The sequence below is a fragment of the Amblyomma maculatum genome, chromosome 1 (genome assembly GCF_055883805.1).
Source record: "Amblyomma maculatum isolate TAMU_Amacu chromosome 1, ASM5588380v1, whole genome shotgun sequence".
Lineage (NCBI taxonomy): Eukaryota > Metazoa > Arthropoda > Arachnida > Ixodida > Ixodidae > Amblyomma > Amblyomma maculatum.
Window position 1 is genome coordinate 171093300 of NC_139344.1, and position 25470 is coordinate 171118769.

General features: G+C 45.3%; 2 protein-coding genes across 2 annotated transcripts in view; one reads left to right on the plus strand and one right to left on the minus strand.

Moving 5' to 3' along the window:
- Nmdmc (NAD-dependent methylenetetrahydrofolate dehydrogenase) overlaps positions 1 to 12147 on the minus strand; it is a 40953-nt gene extending 28806 nt beyond the window's left edge. Inside the window, exons 1-3 of the mRNA XM_084589580.1 lie at positions 11956 to 12147; positions 11693 to 11889; positions 9379 to 9654 (exon numbers count right to left, since the gene is read on the minus strand). Coding sequence (XP_084445706.1) covers positions 9379 to 9654; positions 11693 to 11889; positions 11956 to 12029 — 547 coding nt within the window. The 5' untranslated portion in view covers positions 12030 to 12147. The remainder of the gene's footprint in view (positions 1 to 9378; positions 9655 to 11692; positions 11890 to 11955) is intronic.
- Positions 12148 to 12401: 254 nt separating this feature from the next.
- Positions 12402 to 25470, plus strand: part of Efa6 (Exchange factor for Arf 6) — a 279435-nt gene continuing 266366 nt past the window's right edge. Inside the window, exon 1 of the mRNA XM_084589581.1 lies at positions 12402 to 12607. Coding sequence (XP_084445707.1) covers positions 12461 to 12607 — 147 coding nt within the window. The 5' untranslated portion in view covers positions 12402 to 12460. The remainder of the gene's footprint in view (positions 12608 to 25470) is intronic.

A 25470-nucleotide genomic window follows, 5' to 3' on the forward strand; every position in this document is an offset into this window, starting at 1 on the left:
AACTAAATAATAATAATAATAATAATAATAATAATAATAATAATAATAATAATAATAATAATAATAATAATAATAATAATAATAATGATGATGATGATGATGGTGGTGGTGGTGGTGGTGGCGGCGGCGGCGGCGGCGGCGGCGGTGGTGGTGATGATGATGATGATGATAAATAAAAAAAAGCATCTTTTCTGCCACACTGTACATTAATTCTAAACTCACTTGGCACAAATGATACTCTGCTGCTAACAACTATGACGCACTAGTTGCCGAAGAAAAAAACTTTTAGAGTACCGCTTTACTTTCCAAGCTGTATAAAATCCCTAAGGCTTTTTGGAAGTGTATCTGTCCGGATGAACCAAACATCATTCCCACTTATGATCATTATGGTTCTCCTCTTCCTGAATCCAAAGTTGCAGATGTACAGTCGTAAGCAAAAGTGGTATATAACACACAGCCGGTGGTGGAGCTCTGGAAAGCTGCAATAAGACCCTATCTAGCAACAGCTGTCTGGGATCAATACAACTGTGGCGGTGCTCCAATTTGTCAACATGCATGCAATGGTATCGTCCCTGTCATTAGATGGTGTTTTGATGCCATTTTCCTGAGCTCCGCCACCGGCTGTGTGTAGTATACCACTTTTGCTCATGACTGTACAGTGCATTCTGTTCTATATTCACCCATGAGCCTTTTCAAAGTCTTCACAACACATCTACTTACAATTATCCTCTGATAAAAAGACACAACCTTCAATCCCCGTGACAGTAAAAATCATAGAATCGTTAAAAATTCATCATTAGTTGGAACTGAAAGTATTAATGTTGAAGCCTTAAAGAATACATAACACATATACTGCTTAATATTATTACTCATACTTCAATAGGCATTAGCTATTGGGTATATGCCAGCAGACTGGAGAACTAGAATAATAATCACCATGTTAAAAAAGGGCAACAGGTCCCCTTCACATAATTACTGATCCATTTCCATCATTTGCATCTGCTACAAAATCATGGGCCATATTATCCACTAGAGCATTGCCAGCATTTATTTTTTTTTCAGCTGTTCATTTCTTTCACCCCAATCATGATTTTCACAAAGGACATTCATTCATGTGAGACTTAGCTCACACTTTTCCCTTACAACACTCATTTTTCCATTGACCAGAACATTCTTGTTGATGCCATTTTTGGACTATGAAAAGGCATTTGATAAAGTGTAGCATGTGCACTCACTTCCTAAATTTTCAGATCTTAATCTGTACTCATCTCTTCTAGAATGAACTCAAGGGTTCCTAACTGACTGCCAACAGTTTCTTTTTTTAAGATTAAATTAATCCCCAATATTTCCTACTCTTTCTGGCGTTCCTAATAACTGTTCTCAGTCCTTACATTTTCTTAATCTATATCAACAATGTACTCGATATCATACCCCTGATATTTGCCTCTTCACTAATAATTGTGCCCCCCCCTCATATATCGCATACTAAATACTAATACTACTTCAATGCTTCCCACCTAAAAGATGAAGTACCAGTGTAACGTGAACGGCGTCAATAATTCAGTTTGCTATGCATTAGAGGGCCCTTGAAACGCTATTTGCAGCAATATTCTAAAGCAAGAAAGCCACAGAGGTGGTATTCGAGTCAAATTTGAAAGCTTTGCATGAAGCGTATAATTTACACGAAATACTTTTTAAAAAAAAGCTCCTGGCTATTGATTGAGGTGACACATCCAAAATTCTCATGTGCACCGTGCGCAAACCTCCAATGTGACGTCACATGGAATTGCTGGGTGCGCCCGCTTCTTGGACACTCCCAAGTTAAACGGGCAGGACGGGGCATGATGGGGCGCCGTCGCGACTTGTTTAGTTCTTTTTTTTTTTGTGCACCGACGTGGGCTAAGTTGAGGGGGGAGAAGAGGAGCATCATTTTTGATTGCCCATATTTTCTGTGCCAATAAAAGAAGCAAGGCAACACTTTTTCGTTGCAGTAACGACTGATGTGATGCCTACTGCTAGTGTGCATTTTCTAGTTTGTAAATAGCTTTTCATGAGCCCTTTACGTTTTCTGTGCCACCGTTCAGAATTTGCACTAACTTCTGTTAAATCACTTGCCTACAAGATTCTAACCCATCCTCAATTAGAATTAGAATAAGAATGCTATTTTAAAGCGTAATGATAATAATCTAATCCCAATCCCTGAATCCATTCAGAACCGTATCCTGTTTGATCGTTCCAACTGCAGCGGTATTACAAACTTAAAACACATCATGGTCTACCCATGTTTGTCACTTCAGTAAAATAGTGCAACTCGTTTTTTTCTTTTTAAATAGATTTTATCATTCACTGCCACAGGGCAACAAGACCGTCAGAAATTCTGCTACTATACCCACAATCTGCATCTCAATGCTGCCTACCATCGCATGCACACACAGCAACACGCCAAAACTTATTTCCTGTCTGTACTGCCAGCAACTAGAATAAGCTAACAGAACACGTTGCTCCACATCAAAATCAGAAGAAACACATCATCCCACACATCATCCAAGTTTTTCCACATAAGAATATTTAGCCATTTTTATGCCCAACACCATATAACATCCTGGCAAGGAACTTAAATGCCTATATTTCACTCTGATACTGCTAACAAATGAGACAATCATATGGGTGATGTCCATGGCGATGTTCATCACATGGGTGATGTCCATGGCCATGAGGAGCGCTCAACTCCAATGTTGCAGCCAGGAATTTGATGAAACCGTAGAAAATTTTTTGCGATGCCAATCAACAATTTCTAATGCTAACTAACACTCCCACTAGACAGATAATTGTCAGAGTACAGGGGAAGGTTCTCTGTTGTCGTCAAATGCAGAGATGATGTTTTTCTGCCTTTCTAACATCTGGTGTAATTGGCACAAAAGAAAAGCTCACTGATCATGTCTGTCTACATTTGCAAAACAGCTGCACTGTTTTCTGAAAGCAACTCTTTCACTCTCCCATCAAAATGCGTAATTTTGTTACTCCAGTTGCTTTCAGTGAATTCTATTCGGGTAGTTGTGCCAATACAGTGCATTTTCAGAGCAACTAGTTACAAGCTGGTGTAGTCTAGCTGCCTATACTTCTACTCTACTCATAAAACAGGTCAACATGTGAGGCATGTGTAAGGTCACTAACGGTACCAGACAGCTCGAAGACACCTTATAAATATACAGCTAGCTTCAACAACCTCACACTTTCCAAGCTGTACTCAAGTTGTAGCCTATATTTTTTTTTTATTACTAGGTTCCCTAATCACATATTTAGAGTTCACTGCTTGAAGGCCCCAGCAACCACTGTGCGGAGCTCAATCTATGAATTTGGCATCAGTACTACAGAAACACTATTTCACGCAATCATATTGTTACTTAGCTGTATTCGCTGTTCGTGATGAGGATGAACTAAACCATCATTCTATTTATTAAATTTTTGTTTCAACATTACTAACACTATGTCACTTCTCTGCTTTTAAGCCAACAATCTTCCAGTCGTTTTTTGCTAGCTTCCACCGCCGGTTTATTCACCCGGCCACTGGTATCTCTAAACCCCAGATCTTCAGGATGAAGAAGTGCAACAGACTCGGAGAAGACGACGACGCTGAGTGTTGTGAAATCGGTGCCTTCATCAACGTTAGTTGTGCGGACAGCCTTGGGACTGTAAGTATCACCATGTTCGCATTGCAGCTAACTATTTATAGATCAGCTAAAGGTTGGTTTTGTCACAGCTTTCAACCATAGACACTGCTGCTTGTAATCAAAGACATAAAGGCAAAAAAAAAGAACAGACTGATTATGTAATGAGTACTACGAAAGCATGTATGTAAAATAGCAATAAAATAATTAATTTAACATCAATCTAGTCTAGCCTTACAACTAACAGCTGATACATTATTGGCAAAAATTAACCAGCTTTGGTTCATACGTGACCTGGTGTAACATTAAAATTTACCATCAGAGCTTAAATACGTGGAAGCATCTGAACACCACCTCTCATTCTTCTTTTTTGCTTGAAATGATATAAATGCCATTGCTCATCAGGAAACACAATATAAAATGCCAGAACATGATCAGGTTTTTTTTTTAATAGCTTTTTCTGCAGGCTGGTTCTGTGTAAACTCCTGAATACCACACATTTAAGATGACATCCTAATAAAGTGCAAAAGGAGTGGCTATTGTGATGTTACTGTGGTGTCAGTGTTCTATGCAATAGAACAGTGACATCCCACTATTGTACATAACCATAGCCAGAACTCTCCAAGGTGTGGTATAAACATTTCTAGAAATGTTGTGTGCCTATTGGTAATGCTGACATGATGCACGTCCTATGTTGGAACATTTTTAAAACAAAGAAACTGCAGTTGTAATTGACAACAACTTTTATGTCTCTGTCCGAAGAATCACTGCATGTCACAAAAGTATACAAACATAACTATGCTCTTTTACAGGCAGGTTCCACTGATATTCTGCCTGAAAAAAGGTCATCGAAACTATTCAATCACAAACTTAATTTTTTTGCTCTGTTTACATGACCAAGATTTAAACACACATATTCAGGCATAAATGCAGCTCTTCGTGACAATTTCAGAGATGTCTTAAGTGCCTCAATCGATTCTTTTTAAAATATTAAAGTTAATTCCCTTACACTTCACTTCGCCCAAATGTGCCCAAAATGTCAATTTACAGCAGCCTCTTTTAGTTTCGCTGACCAAGAAACACAACAGAATCCCATTAATTCAAACTCACTTTACTTGAACTGTCAGTTTATTCAAACTAATTCTTCTGTTTTCATCAACATCACGCACATTAAAAAAATTCTAGTTAATTAGAGCTCTGCATACCCTGCACAAATTTTGGTTCCCTTGGGTCTGTGTCATTGAGTCAAAAAGCAATGTAAAAAAAATTATTTACATAATAACAAAAAGATGCTGCTTGAATGAACGCAGAAAAACTGATGCCTTACAGCACACTACAGGGTGACCAAAAAGTACTGCAATGCGCTTTTAATTTGGTTACGTTTATTATTTTCTGCACTTTTGAGCAACAGTGATAAATTTTGAGAGTTTGGCGTGCTTTCTTGAAATAGAACTCCTACCTGTAGAACCACTGGTATACTTTCTGTTCAAAAAAATGTTCTCTGAAGGAGTGCAATGCTGTATTGCCACCCACCAGAAACAGGGAATGCTTATTCCGAAAATTGCAGAGAGGCTAAAATTGCAGCGAGTGCAAGTTGATCGCGTAACCAAATGATTTCAGGAAACAGGAGGCATCAAGGACTGGCAGCCAAGCGGGAGACCTTGAACAGCAAGAATAAATGAGCTCTTATTTGCTGTCGGCATGAATATCAAGCGAAATCCTCTGAGAAGCATGTGAAACTCGCCACGGAGTTAACATCTTCATCATGCAGCTACTGGTAAAAAGCATCTTGGACTCCAGAAATCCGCAAAAGGACAGCTTCTCACGGAAAAGATGAATTCAATTCTGTTAACAGATGAGAAGGTTTTTACAGTTGAACCAGCCTGGAACCTGCAAAACCATCGATAATTGCTGCCATTTCTATAAGAGCACCATGGTTTGGGGCGGAATTTCAGGCCTTGGAAAGACCAAGCTTGCTTTTTTTTCTCCGAAAGGGGCCAAAATCAACGCCGAACCTACCGCGAGCTTATCCTGGAGGGTGCAGTCATTCCCGGGGCTCAGGACAATGCAAGAAACATTGAATGGCAGCTGCAGCAAGACTGGGCACCTGCCCATGAAGCGACCTTCAACTGGTGCGAGGCATACGTTCCCGGCTTCTAGAGGAAGACTGTTTGGCCGTCAAATTCCCCCAATCTCAATCCGATGGACTTTGCTGTTTGGGGGATCACATAGGAAAAAGTGTGCTCTGCAAAGCACATATCCATCACATCCTTGAAACGGGGTCTGAAAAAAGGCTTGGAATGAAATAACTCCTGAAGACATCGAAGCAATTCTGAAGAATTTTCAAAAGCATCTGGAAGCCTGCATAAAAGCAGGAGGTGCATATTTTTAAAATGAAATGTGAACAGTTTTGCATAATTCATTGCGCTTTTGAATTGAGCCAAGCTTTTGAAAGTGCGCCTCAATTCCTTTTTCTGTTGCAAAGTTATTGCTGCTTTTTCGTGTTACAGTACTTTTCGGTCAGCCTGTATCTGCAAGAACTTACAAGAGCAGATAAAATGACATGAAGATAAGAATGGAATAAGGAACTCTTTGCTCTTTAACCTTTTAACCTTTTGTGGCCACGCATATGACCTGCAAGTATGAGTAGATTACTAATCACAGAAAAAGAAATGAAGCTGAAACAGCATCAAACATTGCTGCTAAACTACCACTGGTTTGGAAACAATATCTGTACATGTAATTTCTGCCCTTCACCTCTCTTGTATCTCCAGCAATTTGGTCACATATTTGATAGCAACATATATGGCAACTGGGCACAAAGGGTCAAATTAATTTTTTCCCTTCTATTCTTCTCAGTCACTGTGTCGCCCCAGTTGATACAGTTTAACTCTTTTAAGTTCACATAGGCTTCTGACCCTTATATATGCTAGAGAATCAACACTACACATTTCTGAACGTGTAATATGTCTTGATTACTATTTTTCTGCCAGTACTATCATTTATAGTCATGGTTCAACCAATTCACATGCACTGTTTTCAGCCAGCATGCTTCAAAAAGATATGACCGCAAACTACGGAGGAAAGAAAACAGAAAATAGAAAAGTACACATGCCGGATCATGGCTGGGCCCAAGCCGCCTGAACCTGGCCATGGGGATATGCAGATGAGAGGGACAGTGAAACGGTCATTCACCAGCACGTTGGGTGGCATGCAGGAAATGATGTCGGTGCTGTGCTCTAAAGGGAGATGTGGGAAAGAGATATTTGAAAGGCCTGAGACTAGAGCTGATGTGCAGCTATGAATGAGAGGGACAGTGATACGGTCATTCACCAGCACGTTGGGTGGCATGCAGGAAATGATGTCGGTGTTGTGCTCTAAAGGGAGATGTGGGAAAGAGGTATTTCAAAGGCCTGAGACTAGAGCTGATGTACAGCTATGTGAGTGGTTTAAAGAAGGCAGGCAATACAGGAACCATCAGTAAGAACAAAGTGCAGCAGCAGTAGTGAGAAGCTCAGAATATGGTGGAAGGCAAAAGCAGCGAGCAGTCGAATGGCAGAAGTATGAAGGTTCGGGAAAGGCAGAATGTCTAGAATCACATGCTGTGGAAGAACAAGACTGCCAATCAAAGCAGCAATGACAGCAGACAGTGAATGCTGTCGTTAGAGCACACCTGAAAAAACGTGCAAAAGTGACATGGAATTGAACTCAACTCAGAAACCCTTATCATTCTTTTCAACTAACAAACGCTATAGCCAGGCTGGCATTTGCTGTTGCACCTGTAGTTTGTTACAATGTTATTCAGATTTTCCGCTGGTGCCACTTTTTTGAAGACCTCCCATCTGTAGCATTATGCAGCAAGCTCAATGCAGTGACCCAGTTTAGTGCAATTTGGTGGGGCATTTGATGCCAAGGATTGTTTAGGCAAACACAGCTACTGATCCCATTAGCTTGAACTTCTCATGCTGCACGCATCCAGATTCTAAGGACGTTGCCATGACTATCTGAACCTACAATAACAGTACTCCCTACTGCACATCACAGAAACTAATAGGCATCCCAGTAATTATTGAATAGCACTATTTTGTACCATTGACATCTCACTTGTGGCATGCTACAGTTCAAAGTTTGGCGTTTGAGAAATTTTTAATGTCGATGTATGCACAGGATACAAACTTCACAGAACTTTTCTTAGTCTTCACCTCCTCTTCACCTCATCAACTGTAAGGTAATGCCATAATGAGACGGGCATCCCAATGGTATAGATGCGTGCATTGTACCGTGAGTGAAAAACTTATGGAAGTGCAGTCTCTATTGTCTATGTCATCACTACCATAACAAAGTTGGTACGGTATTGTTTCTTTAGACAGCCTCCTCCTGTGTTACCTTGTTTCCAAATTTCAACATGAACAACAACCAGTACAAAATATGAAGTTCTGACAATAACCTGTCCATAGTTGCTGTGACCATTCCCCATACCAGTATGCATTTATGCACTGCACAAGCATGCATCCAAGCTGCAAGTAATCATTGCCCTAGATTTTAAGTGCTGTGCTATGTTTTAAAGAACAGAAGCACTTGCCCTATAGATTTCAACCTTCTCACTAGTACCCCACTACTCATTTTGCTCTCGCTACATAGCACATAATTTTTCATGGGCAACATTTATCAGGCTCCTTTCCCCCCTTTTATCTAGTCTGCATGTCAAGCCAGTACACAGTTGACCACACTTGTCTACAACACTCTAGCAGTATGCTGCGATGCTGCGTAGCAAATTAAGTAGAGTCTTGATACAGTTACTTAGTTAGATGCAATATGCTTGTGATGTTCACATGACTTTGCAGCTGTGCTACACCGCAAATATTATCAGTAAAAGACTGTACCTGCTTAGAATTTCACTTCTTTTGCACAGCACAGTTCAAGCTCTATAGAGAATTGTGATCGACCAGGTGCTAAAAAGGCCTCTGTATCATCGCAGTGAGCATTTGAACAAGATAAGTTGTGTCTCTAACTGTGCATGTCGCCTCACAATTTAGTCTCTACCGCTTCCAATATGGCGAGGATATCAGCAACGTAGGCGAACACACTCCCAAGAAACGTTCCAAGTTTAGTAGAATTCCAAAAAGAAAACTATTGGTACCGACACCTACCCAGGTAGAGCTATGTACCTCTCCTTTGTCACTGTATAGATGCAGAAAATAGAAAGCCAAGTGTGTGGAGCATGATTCAGGTTGTGTTCTCTGAACAAACAGCTTCAATGAGCAATTTCACACACAAAAAAAGAAGCTTCTGAAAGAAAAATATTAAAACAAGGTCTTCCTCAAAAAAAAAAAAAAAAAAAGACAAAAAAAGAAAAAGAAGTATTCCATAACACCATATAACGTGAAAATTTTGACTGACCAAGCTCGGTTCTTAACTAGGTACCATAGCAAAACAAATAAGAGAACCCTGCTAGCTTGTGCCAATCCACGCCAAACTACATGCAGGTGCCACCTGATGAAGCATCCCTGCATTACAAAAGGTGCACTGCATCGAAGTTGCTCGTCAGGTGGCGGACTGCACTGGTCTCAACCGCTGAATTGCTTCATCAAATGGCACACGTATGCAGTTTGGCACAGACCAGCACACAATAGAAGGGGTCTGTTATTTCTGCTCATGATAGTACAACACTGAAATAAAACAACATTCCTACTTGTCTGCGATCACTTACCAATGCGTTTAAGTATCTCCAGTATGGCTAATGGTGTGCAGGGAGCAAGAGAACTCATGTTCAAGCATAGTCGCCCCATCTGAAGAGCATGAAAGCCATCCACATCTTTGGATGGCAGTACTGCGTTGCATATAACACTTTCCTCAATGTGAGATGGAAGTGGCAACTGGACAAGGATGCCATCCACATTTTCAGAGTCATTAAGCCTCTGGACAATGTCAAGTAATGCCACTTGTGTAGTTGTAGAAGGGAGGTGAAGGCTATCGGTTTCTATTCCTGAAAAATAAAAGAGAAAAAGAGTGCTTAAAACAATAAGTTAGTACCTGATTGTACTGCTATGCTGTTCAATAAGGATGCCATCTGGTGCATCTGGTGGTCCATTAGCCACCGAACCAAGCGAGGACATCTTGAACAAAAGATAGCTAGCTTTCCTTAAGTTAAAGTAAACTGGTATTATATAAGGCCTAATTGCATATACTAGTGCAACATAACATTTTTTCGTATAGAAATTCTTCCAGCTTCTGCATCAGCTCTGTGAAGCTCCTCCTGTGGTAAAGCAGTCCAGAAGCATGCATACAAAGTAAATGAGCTATGCAAACTAGATTTTGTATGCCCATAAAGTATTAGTACATGAACAAGCATGATGTAATGTATCAAATGAACAAGCATTACAATTGTTATTGCTTGCTTGTTTTTGTACACAGGTAATACATAGTAACAAGCAAAAATTTGTCTGCAAATCAGCGAGAGTGCAAGAATGACGAGTCAATGCTAAGTGGGTGGTATTTGATGCATCTTTCTTGCACTGTGATAGGACTAATCTATCCATCAGTACAAAAATAAAATGATTGGTCATGACACCTTGTTTTCACAATATATGCAGTAAGAGAGTTCGTCACCAAAGCAGAAACAGCACAAGTAAAACAACTAAATGAGAAACACCACACAGGGAAGAGCATATGACCCGAGGCTGTGGGAATTTTCTCGTTAGGTTGTTGTTTTACTCGAGATAAAAGCTAACTCAGATCCAGAACATCGTGTAGAAACAGCAGTTTTAGAAATTTCCAAGTGGCCGCGGCAAGTGCAAAAAATGCATCCGTGAGAGCAAGAAATATGAGAAATTGAACAAAACATTTTAAAAGTAATCAGACCAGAATTAAAGATCAGTCTCAGAGTGGTTGCCCTCTGACAGCCGCAATGGAGGCCAAGAAGTGGAGTGCTGACAAAGTCCCCAAAGACAGGCCCAAGTAGATCCCATGAATTCGAAGAATGCTTGAAATTAAGTGCAATATAGTCCAGGAGACTGAAAGCTTAGGCTAATAGAAAATCAGTGATTGTTGGGTTCCATAGATGGTCACACAGGAGTAGAGAGCTCACTACAAAACTATCACAAAAGTACAGCTCGAGAGATGCTGAAATGAAGGTGATGTCCTACTCTGTATTGTGACTGGCAATAAAAGCTGGTTTTATCATCATGAGCTTCAAACAAAAAGAGGGTGGTTTGATTTTGCTTCATTTCCTTGAACCTTGGGACATCATAAATGCAATGGAAAATGTAATATAGTCTAAATAATGTTTAGTACTATGAAATGCTCCACAAACTCCTTCCTCCATAATATAATAAGTGACCTGGAAAAGAATTCGCCCACCAGCATTGCAATGGTTGCCCCAGCACAGCTTGCTTAATAGTGAAGGACGCTGACAAAATACGGACGGAAGTAGTAGTTCTCTACAAACTCTACAAGTCTGGCCTGCCTCCTCTGTACTTCTATATGTTGTCAAAATAGACCCATTGAAACTGACAAATACAATTCTAGAACCAATTGGTTCCAACTGTTTTTGCCAGTTCTCGCACCTCCAACACGCGAGGCGGGTGTTCAAACCACTAAGCCACAGCTGCGGTGTGTGTATATATATATATATATATATATATATATATATATATATATATAAGAAAAAAGAAGAGTGAATGCGAACAAGTAAAGATTATGAACGCCAACTTACTGGCTTTATTTCTGCATGTTTCACTGGTGTAGCTGCGGCTAGAAAATGCTTTAAGTCTTGGAGACCTAATTGTCAACATACAGTAAATACCATGGCCTCCCTGTTGACTACATTGAACCAAAAAGGGACACTTTAAAGCATGCAAACATGTTCACCTCCACGTGAAAGCAGCGGGCGAGAGCAGGGTAACGAGATGTTGGTTGCATCACGATGGCAGACGAGTATAACAGTACTATCGCCAACGCATCAGCAACATGTAGGTGCACCCATTATCTAACCAAACCATGCGCTAGTAAAAGTCCTAACGTACCTGTTCTTTCAGCAGCTTTGATCTTGTTCTTGACGTAGACGGAACTCCCTTCGTCATCGCCAACTAATACAGCACTCAAGCGCGGCCGCCGCCGGCCATCAGAGAGTATGCCATCGATCGCAGCTCGGATTTCACTCTCAATTTCACGCGCAATGCGTCTTCCGTTGATAATCTCAGCCACTCTAGCTGTCCGAAATCTGGAAGCGGCAAACAGGTCAGAGCAGAACCGCAACATGAAGTTTAAGAGGGAAAATGGCACGTACTCAAGTGATGTCGCTTGGGGTGTAGATCCAGAACAGTTTCGAGCAAAAAACTGCAATGCTTTGAAATAATGCATACTCGATGTTAAATTTCAATTTTTCTCTCTTCACCAAGCAAAACGTGGGTAGATTTGTCACGCCGCTTGTTTCATACATGTAGAAGCCATATTGAAAGCATCCATTTTGAAGCTTGTTTGGTTTCTATGACAACAGACAGCATGCGCTAGCGATCGGACTGCAGCAACCGTTTCATTGAAAAGTTTTGTAAGAGTTGAGTTTTATTGTTTCATCGCAAACAATATTATTTAACAACGCATTGAGATCAATATTTGTTTATTAGGCGGGAAAATTTATTGAGTGTTACAAACACAGAGTGAGTGAAATAAAAAGAACACAAACGAAAGTGCGTAGCTGTCGCTTGTGCTGCTCGGCTATCTCGGCTGCTCAGGCAACTGGCAGATTCAGACATCTGCCTTGCGGGGGCAGCATAGGCACATGGCTCTGGATAATGGACGACGGAGAGTTGCGGAGTGTGCAGCTGAAACGAAGTGAGTCCTTCGGATTTGGGATCTCTGTGTTCGGTGGTTCTGGACTGGGACTTCCCCCCGTCATCTACGATGTTGCCGACAACTCACCGGCGGCCTTCAGCGGTCAGGTAAGCTCCCGTTGCGGCCGCCGGCGTCCGCCGCTTAAGTTTTGGTTTCTTCCGACAACGGCGGCTTCCGACTGCGCGCTCCTCGGATGATGCTTCGCATCTCCCAGCGGCAGCGCAGCGCGAATTTCGGGAATGAAACAGCTCGTGAGCCCCGCAAGTTTGCGTTTTTGCGCAGAAACTCTTTCTCATGAAAACAGCTGCGATCACCGATTTCCCTGCGGGAACTCGGAGATCCAGTGCCTGGGCGTTGCTTGCCGCCTTTCGGGCCCTCTCTCCAAAGGAGGGTGGTGAGCAGCTAGATGACAGTCGCTCCAGAGGTGCTTGAACGCCGTGTGTGGCCAGCTGCGTGCGATTTCTCCAGAAACGGGGAACACATGCTTGTCCAAGGGCTGTGAGCCTACCCAGTGTACAGACGTTAGTGAGAACTGTGTTTTGCTGTGCTGCTTTTAAACCCTTAATGATTGCCTTTTGTGCTAGCAAATGTGTCGATTTTGGGGCCGGCCCCGTCCGCGGCATGAACAGCACAGGCGCGTATTGATTCATGCTCCAAGTTACTTCAGGAATAGCGCTGTGACGTCGTTGTAGTGTTGCGATCACCGACGAGAGTGAGAGATGTTATCATCAACGGTCTCAGGCCGCTGGTAAAGGAAAAAAAGAAGAGAACGTGCTTGTTAGCTTTCAGAAACCGCACTTTGAACTGACGCGATCAGTTCAGAAAGTCTGCTCAAGATGATAACGCCGATACGTTGCAGAGCGGAAGAAGGTGGCCTTATAATTTCGTGCTTTTCGTTGCAGTGTTGGCTGGCAAGATTACCGGCCGGCGATGAGTAACTGTAGCGTAGCATTCCACGCTTCGATAATGCCCGGAGGTGCGCAACGCCGGTCATCACGTCGATCAAGTTCCGGAGGAGGCGCCGTTGTGCTTTCGGCAGGACTGCAATACTTCGGGACGGAGAATCCGCCAGAGTTCGCAGGCCGGCGCAAACGCGCTATCGTTTGCATGGTTTCTTCTCCGGCTTTTTCTTTTGGTGTTTCTTCGGAAGTTTGGGCCATCAGCCACTGTCGGAGCTTCACCTCGCGTAGGAGTGCACAGAAGCGTAGGCGTTGTAAGGCGAGATCAGCCGAGCAAGGATAGCGGGAGAGGCTTTATGGTGGGCACCGTAATTACAGGAATAACAGCGTCTCTCTCTCTCCCCCCCCCCCCACCCAGCTTGCACGGCGTATAGTGTGTGAGCTCACCCCACGGTGTGGAACGAGAGCACCGAATTCCCCTTTCTTCCCCGTTGCCCCTCTCTCCTTAGCTTTTCTCAGTCGCTCTCCAAATCGTCCGCAAGCGGCTGTACGAGCGTACTTGGGTCGTGAGGATAGACGGCGTGTTTATTGTGCGAGGTTGTCTGCGTATGCGAGCATTTCAAGGGCGCCGTGTCGGTTATAAGGGCGTTGGGTGAGCTTGCGAAAAGGGGGGCGTTATTGGGGAGCTTTATGGCTCTATCTCGCATCGTTGTGTTTCGTTTCAAAACACAGGAAGGCTGCTTTGTTATCGTTGGAAACGCGAACAGGCGCCTAAGGAAGAATGACCGCTCGCTGCTCATACGCGTCTGGCTGGAAACCTGCCATTTATACCGGGGTGTTGCGAAGCGGCTTTTGGTTCTCAATGCTGCCGCAGAAAAAAATAATAAGCAAAAGATGACAAGTACATAATGAGGTCAACATGGTAGCGCACTTTTATAAGATTTCTTTAACGACCGCAGGGCTTAATACATTAAATTCGCGATTATTGCCGTGTTAGCTACGGGTAATGCGGCTGAGCGAAAAGAGGCCGTGATCTCCCAGCTCGAGATGTGATAGCAAGCAATCACACATAATTAAAAACCGACGAAGGCTGGCTGTGCGCTGCGGCTCGGATGAGAGTTTTCCCGCTTAAAGCATATTAAATGAAGGCTGTGAACCTTTAGCTGCTCAAATGTCGAATTGAATAGCGCTGAACGTGGTGTGTCATACATATCTCTCTCTCTCTCCCACTGAACATTCAATTACACGTGATTAGAATTGGTTGTTAATCGTTCACTTATATTGCAGCACCGTAGCTAGGAATTCAGCTCACTGATAAGAACTTAGATGCGCTTGTACGCTGGTTTTTGTGCTTTCTTTTCGGCAAGCGGATACCATGGCAAAACTTTCAGAGCGGCGAAAGCCCTCCTACAGGGCAGAACGAAGGTGTACGCATTGCAAACCACTGCTTGTGCGTAGCTTGCTTCTCCTTGTTCAGCTTGGAGAAATGGATGCCGCACAGCGACCTCCGCGGTTTCCCCTTAACGAAAAAAAAAAAAAAAAAGGCGTTAGAATAATCAGAATATGTTCATAGTTTGATATGTCTAACGTTCAGTGTTCATGTCCAATTTTGTTCGTTGTTACGCGCTTTTAATAAAGGCGGATATAACCGCAGTGTCAGTCTTTTGTGAAAGTGATTGCGACACACCGACAGGTCGCTACTGAGTGCGGTAACGTGTACTGCGGGTGGTATTTTAATACGGCTGTTCCGCGGACGGTATAGAGAATTCTTCCGGAGCCCCGGCCTCGTTTATATTCCTAAGGAAGCGTTTCTCGCCACCCTGGTGTAAACCTGCAAACGTACATGCCTGCCCTTCTTGAGAGTTAGTTTGATTTTTCTGTTTCGCTCACTTTGCTTCGTGGGATTGTTTCTTGACGAGCTATGGCAGAAAGAACTCGCCGGTAGAGCAAGAAGAAAAGTAGAAACAAGTGCAGAAGCAAAGTTACCTTTCTGCGCAGGGTGCAGAAAAGGTCTCGCCCGTGGCTTTGTTGCCGCTTCAGAATGCATTGCTAATGCGTTATTCCAGTCACGATGTTGTTTGGTGGTGTCTTCTCATTCGGCGCACGCAGGAGCGTCTTCTCAAGCATGGCTGCTGATTCTCGAAGCGGAATGCGAGGCCTTAGTGGCTGAGTGGCGTCACTTTCGCTGCTCCTACCACCTTTCCCGCGGACTTCTTCTTTTTTGTTATTTTATTATTCTGCTGATGATCAGTTTGTTGACTTCCACGGTAATGCGTGAGAGGCATTTATTATCTAGTATTGGCACGCCCTATTGGCGAACTGTTGAAAATCGCTCCCATCGGTTCGCTGCTGTTATTTGTTGTGGCTAAGCCCACTGACGGCGAAGAAGTCGAATTGGCGGCTAGGTGAACGGAAGGAATACTGGTCAGCAAGGTACAGAAGGTAGTGGTTAGTTACACGGTCATGAGCGTTTGGCATAGGGTTGGCAGTGCTCTTTCGTAAAGGGGCTTCTGCCTCGCTGTTCGCGCGTGGCCTTGTAAGCTGTCGCGGAAAACGAAAATAGACCGATACAGTGCAGGTGCTGAACACGAAAAAGGGTGATTCTGGTTTTGTTGCTGGACTTTTTGTTGGTGCTTAGTTATAAATTTCGAGGAACCATTAGCGCGTGTTCTTAGTGTAATGAAAACTAATCGTTATTTCACGCTCATCGGGTGTAACGTTCCTGATGATGCCTTCTAATTTGCGGCGTCCATTTCGGGTTTCATGGGGAAAATACTGCGTGGCGCCTAAATGCGGACAGCGCCGTTCTAACGTCTTCAGGCCACAATATGTTGAGCACCGCCTTCGAGAAGTGGTGGGTTCGACTCCCGCTGTCGGCTAGGTACCCACCGGTTTTTTTTTCAGGCGGGTATTTATTCCCCGGCCTGGTGTTTGGATGACTTGGGAAAGGAGTCTTCGATTTCAAATCCCGTCGCTGTGAGCTTGAACAGGCACTTCTTAGGTATCTTTGAACTGACGAAGTCTCAACATCATGGGACCCGGGGACTTTCGACGCTAGGCAACACGCCTAATGATGAAATGACTGCTGGTCTAATTCCAAATGATAGTGGTCCCTGCTTTTCTTGCGATGCACCATCGCGATTCAATTGCCGAGCAATATGTGCGTCCTGCCGAGCGTCCATTTTGGGCGGGCGCGCCGCGTGTGGGGGCGCGGAGAGTGGCAAAAATAGGCGCTGTCGGAGGCCCAAAGGAGCTGAGAGGGGTAGCCGGTCTCCAGACCGCCTCCTACAACGAGTGAGATTCAGGGGATGACGCAGGCGGCACGAGGCGCAGTCCGCCTTGCCGAAAGAAACGAAGCACCTTTGTTGAAGAGCGCGATGGAGAAAGATGTGTGCTCGTTAAGGCGATTCTGTCGTCAAGGCGCTCCGTATGAAATCCCTGTTTGATGGCACGGGAAATCCTTATTTGGTGATCCGGGCTTTTTTTTTTTTTTTCTTTTGCCGGGGTCAGTGATGGAGAAAAAAAATGAAGCTGGGAGGAGGGGCCACCGTCTTAAGCCGCATCTCTGTTCGTATCCATAGTCGTCGCCATCATCCGTCGTGCTCCCCCGCCCGCGCCGCTATAGCCTCCCGGTATACACCTTGCACATTTCAGGGCAATCACGGCTCAGTGGGCGGATGATAAAACTCCCCATAGGAGAGTCTAGGCAGGGACTGCGATTTCAAATTCGACGCAGTTCAAGCTTTTCTTGCTTATCATTTTATTCGCCGACTTGCTAAAGTACGGATACTTTCGCTTGGCTCCATTTCATTCATTTTAGCGTCTCACGCGTTAGAAACGATGCATTTTGTCTTCCTGAATGTATTGTATTAGAAACGTTTCGCGAAATTTAATTTTTCACTTTTCGTTTATTTCGCGAAGTCGGTGCTCGGCGGCTGTGGCGACGACCCGGCCATTGTTTATTTTCGATGGCGACTGCTTGTCTGTGCAAGGGCGAAGCACCTTTGTTAAAAGTTTAGAGCCCAGGGCTCTGCCTCTGGGATTTCGTGCGGCGTGGCTCATTGTGCACGAAAAGGAAATACGTAGGAATGTAAGATTTGGATAGAGTTAATTTAGGAAGTATACTAGCAGATCATGGCTAGCAGCTTACCGGTGTCGCTCAAGAGGAAAGTGTATAACATCAATTGCATCTTACCGGTACTCACCTACGGGGCAGAAACGTGGAGGCTAACGAAAATGGTGCCTATATAAATTGAGGACAACGCAGAGAGTTATGATAGAACTGAAAATGGTAGGCGTAACGTTAAGAGAAAGAAAGCGTACAGAATGGGTCAGAGAAATAACCCGTGTTATGACATTTTAGTGGAAATCAAGAATAAATGGGCATAATAAGACATGCATTGCGCAGGTAGGATAACTGATGGTCGCTAAGAGTAACCATTAGATCCCAAGGAAAGGAAAGCGGGGCAAGGGACGGCAGAAATTTAGATGGGTGGATGAGGTTAGGAAGTTTGCAGGGGTCAAGTGGATGCAGTGAGCACAGGACTGGGTTAACTGGACGAATATGGAAGAGGCCTTGTAGGGCCTATAGACCGGCTGATGATGATGATGGCTCATTGTGCGTCGTCAGGGCTCGTCCTCACCTCTGCAAGAGCCTTACTACACGGCTTAGAAGCAACCGCCCTCCCTGGATCCGTACTTTTGACAAAGGCTGTACATATACCTGGTGAGAGGTTAATATTGCTACGGGGCATAGTTAGCTAATATGCGTTCAGAGTGGCGTTCTCTTCTTCCTCCGTACAGAGGTAAATCCTGTAACTGAAAGCTTCAGTCGAGCAATGCAGGCATTGGAGGGAGCATCCTGATTCAGCCACTTTCTAAAAAAAAAAAAAAAAAAAAAAAAAAAGCTAAAACGACGGTTTTTTTTTTTTTTTTTAAGATAGTCATTATTGGCTTCTGACGCACAGTGATATTTTGAGGATTATAGTCCCGTCAAGATAAAGTCGGAAGTGGCCATGAGCTAAATTCTATTAGGATCTTACGCTTGCCTCAGTACAAATCCCTCTCAGATATATTGGTTTGTGGTTTTTCTCTTTAATGTTTTTGAGGTCTCCTAGAAAGGCCATGGCCTCCGCGCGTGCGTGCGACATTTTGAAACCTTTTCTTTGCTCGGCGACATAAATAAGCTGTGGCTCTAGTTTAACTGTACTGAATTTAATAAAACACGAAAGGATGCGCCGAGTTAGCAATTGGTCGCAGTTCAAGATGTTCAGCAGAATTGTTGTTACGCATTTTTTTTTTTCCTGCGCAGACTTGTGCTTTATTGCAAGCTTTAAGTCCGAAAACTATGAGGGGGGGGGGGGGGGGGGGGGGCATACATTTTGCTGTATGTCTCGACATTTGTAAATAAAAATCACTGCGATGAGCTTTCATCCTGAATTGCTCCGGCCTCGTCATTAGCTAGCGTCGTTGCCTGACCCGAGGGAGATTGAAAGGCGTTCGAGAAGTCACACCCTTGACGCATGGCCATGGGGCTGAAAGTGAAAGCTAGGTGGCGAGCGGAAACGGTCGGTTGGTCCGCATTGCGGAACCTGCCCCTGCTGCGGGCACGACATAGCGGGGCCCTTCTGCGGGGCTCTCTGGCATGGGGACAATCTCCGCGCGTCTATATATGTGCTGATCCTGTTCAGCGCGCTGCGTCGGTCCCTAATTGAGCCGTCCTCTGGCCGGACGGACGTGGGGGCGACGCGCGTCATGACAGGGCGGCAGGGGCATTTTGTCGTGCATGCGCGCCGACCTTCTCGCCGTCCGCGTGATGTGGCGCAGGGCGAACGGTATACACACACCCTGCTTCGTCGTGTGCTTGGACACAAGCTTAGCTGCCTCTGGCCGAGCCCTGTCGGACGACGGCGACCTTCCGCCTCGTATTCAGCTCCGTTCTCCAGCGTTATCGTTCATCTTCGCGAGCGCATTTCTTGCCCACTGGACCCTTCTTGACACTTTCGCTTGTCCCGGGCATATATCGGTTAAACCCATTTGCTTGCTTGCTTTTCTGGTTTTCTTTATTCCTGTAATATTTTTCTTCTTGCGCAAGTTTAACGTTCTCCCACTTATCAAGAGGCGGTAGATATACCGCTGTCGTCGTGTGGCCATCTTGGGGCCATCTTGCTGGCTTCACTTAGGCGACTGCGAAGTTGCAAGGGCTGAAACTTTCGGCGTCTGGATCTTTTTCTCTCCTTGGTCACGTATGCTCTTTCTATGCTATAAAACCACAAGAACTTGCGCTAAAAACACGACACGCAAAAAGACAGAGACAGGACGAGCACAGTCGTGTACGCGTATGTGTCCGATCGTGTCTGTGTGTGCCTCCTTCGAACACGCGTCCTGGCTCTGTGTCCGTCTCTGTGATGTTTTGTAGCGCAATTTCTCATGGCTTAACAAGGTGATAGCCAACTACACCGACAAGAACTCTTGCTAAAATATCATCCACGCTGTCTTGATAAACGCTTGGGAACAGCGCTGAACTCCGAGGTGGGCCTATGGAGAACGTTCTCGCCCAAGATTGGTGAGCGGTTGGCGGGGGTCGAGCGATGGGCGCATATCGTCCCAGCGACCTCCGCGGCCATCACGGCCCATGCTTTGTGAGCGAGTAATGAATCCTGACTGTAGCCATTCATTGTTCCATTGTTTCCGAACGCGTGGGATGCGCGTGGTGGTTCATCGGTGAGCTCGCGACGCTTATTTATACGCGCCATTGCCGTTGGCAGCGTGTTGGCAGCTGACATTGACAATGTTAATGCGCTCCTTTTATGTTACGCTAATAATGATGCTTAGTTTCTCCTCGCGATGGCGCGCATCTTGTGCACCAGTGCCGCCAGCGAAGAGCTGTTCGTATATTCCCCGCAGAGTGCATTCTTTACGAGTGGGAAGATGCGCTCTGCTGGTGCTGACTGACGGCTGTTTGGCCTTGCATGCATCGCCCTTTCGGTGGCTCCTGCTAAGCTTCGATTCGAAGCCTGTGGTTTAGAAAGTCAAAGGTGCCCTTACGCACGTTAACTCTGTTATGTTAACCCTTCTTGTTAACCCTTCCCACCGTATGTGTAAGTGCAAGGCTGGACCCGTTGCGTGTGTACTTCATTCGCGTCAGCTGGTCGGCGTCTCGCTGAACCCCTGGAAAGCATTGATCTGCCAGTAGCGTGACTCCTCGAGTTTGCCCTGTGGTCGGCGTCTCTTGAACGTCAGGGGGTGGTGTGCGGTCCAGGTTCTCAAAAGAAATAAAACTCGGCCAGGTTATTAAATGGTTTTGAATAACAGGTTTCGCTCAGACGTGAAGGACATGCAGCGGCAGTTCAGTGGCTGTGATGTTCTGCTACCGAGCACGGGGTCACCGGTTCGAACACGTATTTTGTATTTGCATTGAGGCGGTCACGATGCAAATGGCGTTCGTTTACTGAAGTGTGTGGGTAGGTTGAAAAATCTCTTGAGGTTGAAATAATGCTCAATCATCTCACTTGTAACGTACCTCATAGCTCGACATTAACATGTTATGCAAGCTATTATGTTATTAATTTATTCATTAAACCGTGCGTTAATTAATGTATGTGAGGACGGTGTTCGCGCCGAAACTAGAGCGCCTCCTAATCGTGCAAGACGCACGTGAAAGTGCACTTTCTCATGTCAAATGGAGTAAGCAGCGCGGAGTGGCTTGTTTGCTGTGAAACGGCTCCTCACGCCGCGTTCTTTTTTTTTTTTTTTTTTTTATCTTATGTTTGCAGAGCTGCCTAGGTTTTTTAAAGCCAGCTCTAAGACAAACACGTACAAGGGCAAGTAATCTTGTTGAAGTAGAGCGCAGGTGCAGAGTTATTGATGGGTGCATTTTGTAGAGACGCTCGGGTGAGCCGCGACGTTCCGTACGGTGGCGCTGCTGCGCAGCTGCTGTGGTGCCTCCTCCCCCCCCCCCTCCCCCCCTTTTTTTTTTATTCGCCCTTATATCTGGACTGTCCGGAAAAGAGCGCAGATGCGCTGACATGGGACGCATGTTGGGAGCGCCGCTCCTGCATGCCGTATGCAGCTGTCGCCAGGCTTCTGAGGGCGATAGTGTTTTGCCTGTGCTCATTTGAGTACATATTTTCCTTGCGTTTGTGCGGGGGGGAAGGGGGGGGGGGGGGGCTTTAAAAATTTGCGGCGTGTATGGTGCAGCCAGCTAAAACTCAGTGTGTGAAGCACCCATGGGCGTCATCAGTATGCACTACTGTCGGAATTTACTATACGTGGCCCACTTCATCCTTAACCTTATGTCCGGATATACTCTCCCTCTTTTTTTTTTTTTTTCGTGGAAAAGCAGTTAGGAAGCTTACAGTTCAAGAGCCTGAACGTAGTGGAATAAGCGTGGCTTGCTCTAAAGTCCCCCCTTGCTGTTGAAGACATTTTTACCGCGGCCGCTTACCGCTGCCATCTATAGCTACCGCGCGCCGCCTGCATAGCATGCGCTGATTGGTTGCAGTGTGTCGACCCCGCCGTCATTTGACGGGGACGTGGCGCCGTCTGTCATCAACGGAGTGATCTGCGCATGCGCACTGACGCTCGCGTGGTAGCGGTAGCGCTAAACTAAGTCTGTTACGTGTCATGGCAGTTACTGCTGAATAGCTTTTCTTCGTGCAGACGCGTGGCGTGCGTTTTGTATTGGACGCTCACACCTCGCAGGCTTTCATGTATGTAAGAACGTCTGAGCATGGCGCGCTGTAACGAAGGAAAAGGGAAGGCCTGCTATGTATTTGTCATGCTAACATGGGAACCCGAAACGGTGATTACGGGGTAGCTCTTGTGATCTCGCAAATATATATGCGCCCGCCGCGGAGTGCGCATATACCTATAGTTCCAAGTTAAAGTGCTCGCATTTTAACTTGGAACAAAGGCATCACAAAGCAAGCCTGGAGAACAATGCGCAGTATTATTTTCCTTTTTTTTTTTAATCCCTTTATTTCGCGAGGTGAGCGTATTTCTGGGCGCGGCACAATTCGCTGCGTTAGAGGAAAAATGATCCTTAAAATGACTCTACATCATTGTAGCCGCGCGCAAGGTGTTTTATGCACACGTTATTGTGACCGCTCGTTAGCGTATGAGCTAAAAATAAATAAATAAATAACCGGTGACATCGGGCCGGCATAGAGGTGTAATCGATGATAATTTTTCTTCATTATTATTACGATATAGACACTGATTATCCTTCTTTTTTTCTTTTTTTTGCGTGCGACTTGTTTATAAAATTACACCCGCTCTCGACATCTAATATTCTTCAAGAGCGGCTTGCCTTACGTCGATCCTGAACGTATTTGTACGTGTTCGGATGTTCGGCGCGACATTGCTGCAGTATCTGAAATATTGGTGATATTTTTCGTGGCTATGATCCCCCGAGATATGAAGTTCGTCCTGGTAGAAGTGTCCACAGTGACTTCTACCTCCCGAATTTGCGCAAACGTCAGCATTTCGCTGACGCTCCACTGCTGTGGTCTGGACTCGATCTGCGACGTCGGCTTCTGTAGCAGAGTAGCGCAGTTTGGCCATTTCTGCGCGTAAGGGCAGCTTTGCTGGAATAACTACAGGGACGGAGCTTCAGCGGACGCCTCAGTTGTGAAAGACTATAGAGCTGTTCGAGTTTTCCTAGAGAGACTTTTCAGATTTCATAACTGCGTTCCTGGCCAGAATAAAATAATGTTTTATGAGGACGGTTTCTGACCACGTATCGTCATCACAGTTCCGTTGGCACTGTGCACCAGTTTACGCTTCCATACTTCAGGACGCCCCGTTTGACACGGCTGTCCGTTTACTCGTCTATGTTATCAAGATCATGGGCTTAATAACAATGTGGCGCAAGCGACTCACTTCTGTGTCGCTTTTGTCAGTTGAGCCTTTTTAAACCTTAACGGAGTAGTGAGTGGACCAAGTAGTTCTGAAGCACAGGGCAGACACCAGCTTCCGAGCGGGTGTACAGAAAACCTCTGCCGGACGTGGTGTATTTATGGTTCGGAACTCATTTCCTTTTCGCCCAGATGGAAACAACCAGCTAGCGTCTCCCGCTTCTAGCATGCTCACTAAAGCGGCGTTCGAAATTTGTTCACTTTGCTGGTTACTGCCCTCGTGCGGTCCTGGCTGTGCAGGAGGCTTCGACTCGAGCTTCGCCGCGTCGCGCACAGATGAATGGGGATGAAGTAGCGGAGTGCGACCGAACCGATTGCCTCCGCCGCGCAAAGGCGACATGCCTGGATAGGGTGCTGTTGCAAACCGGAAGGCACCGACCGGCTGGGCTGCCGTTGTTTGCGACACCAGGTCATGTGCCTCCGCTGCTTCCCTGCGCGGAGGTTGAGGTTGTCTAGAGCAGCGCGCACAGATTGCCTGGAAGGCGGCTTGTCGAAGGTTTTCGTAAATGGCTCGCTGCGCTTTTGGGGGAAGCATTTGCGATTTCGCTGAATGGGGGGGGGGGGGGGCACGGACGGCAGGGGTGAAAATTCCACGACAAAGGTAAGTGGGGTTAATTTATTTTAGCCCTGGGGCTTATTGGGCGTTACGGCGGACACCAGATAGGCGGCAAACTGCTTCAGTTAGTTCGTTAATAACTAAATATATTAATTAACCTAATAATTCATTTCATGTAGTAGGTTGTATTTGCAGAATTGGACCTCGTCCTGCAAATAGTATAGCCGCGAAAAAAGATCTTTAGAAAAACGCGGCGCTCCTTGTAAGACACTGAAATGTCGCCCTAATACACGCTACCACAGCGCCTTTGACGTAGATCGTTCCACCCAGAGATTTCGTCACTCTGCTGGCATCACCTGAGAGCCAGACGGGCGCACGGCGGTGCTAAAGCACTGTAGCGGTGCGTTGTCAGTTTCGTTCCGATCGCTGCCTAGCTGATAGCCCCCGCGTCGGTGCGAAACTGGAGGACGAGCCCCAAATCTGCAAATGCATCATTTTTTTTTAATTGGTTCACAGGAAGGGAAAGGCGCAGTATCTGTCACACTTGTTTCTGTGGACACCTAAACCCCGCCGTAAGGGAAGGGAGGAAGATGGGGAGTGAAAGTGGGTAGAGAGAAAGAGGAGCCATAGTGGAGGGCTACGGAGTAATTTCGACCACCTGGGTGGTCTTTAACGTGCGCTGACATCGCACAGCACACGGACGCCTCTTCGTCTCGCCTCCAACGAAACGCAGCCGCCACGGTCGCGATCGAACCTGGGTACTCCGGCACAGTAGTCGGGCGTCTTAACCACTGCGCCACCCCTGCGGGGTGCATCATACCCGCTAAAATGAAAATTAAAACGTCAATAACGTATTTAGTTAATTAGCAAACTAATTGAAGCCTTCTGCCTCTTACCTAGCGTCCGCCGTAGCCCCCAATATAGCCCCAGGGATAAAATTAATCTAGAGTCAATCTTTAAAATTTTGGACCTTGAAAAAAAAAAAAAAAAAAAAAAAACGCCCGTACACGTGTTGTTCTTTATACTGAGGCGAGCTTTACTGCTGTCATCAAAATTTATCTGCCCCCCCCCCCCCCCCCCCCCCCCCCCCCCGAGGCTGCTCGTCATAGTGGCGGCACGATATTGGCTGAGGCGACTATATCGACTGTGCGCGTAGAAATCTATTTAGGTTTGAATAATCGAGAGAGTGAGTACCAACATCTTCAAGTTTCTCTAGGCAGTCATAAAATATCCTGGCAGTTTTGTACTGTTCTCAGAAGCCCGAAATCAAGAAACGTATTTTTAGATTTCACTTGTTAAAAAAATTTCGTTGTCACTGCATATGCCTTTAGTTGCTCTGTAATTTACGTTATTGATTGAGGAAAGCTATATTGCAGCAAGTAGGCGTATCAGTTGTGGTGTCAGCTTGCTCAGAAATCACATGAGCGTAGTTCGTCCAAAGACGGAAGTGCTCCATTGTTTATATTGTTCAGGGTTTTCGCATTATGCATTTTTTTTCGGCATGGCCAGCATGGGCTTACCCATGCCTGGCTAGCTGAAGGCGTCTGTCCAGATAACCACGTCGTGTGCGTTCCGTTACAAGCAACAGAAACTTCGCA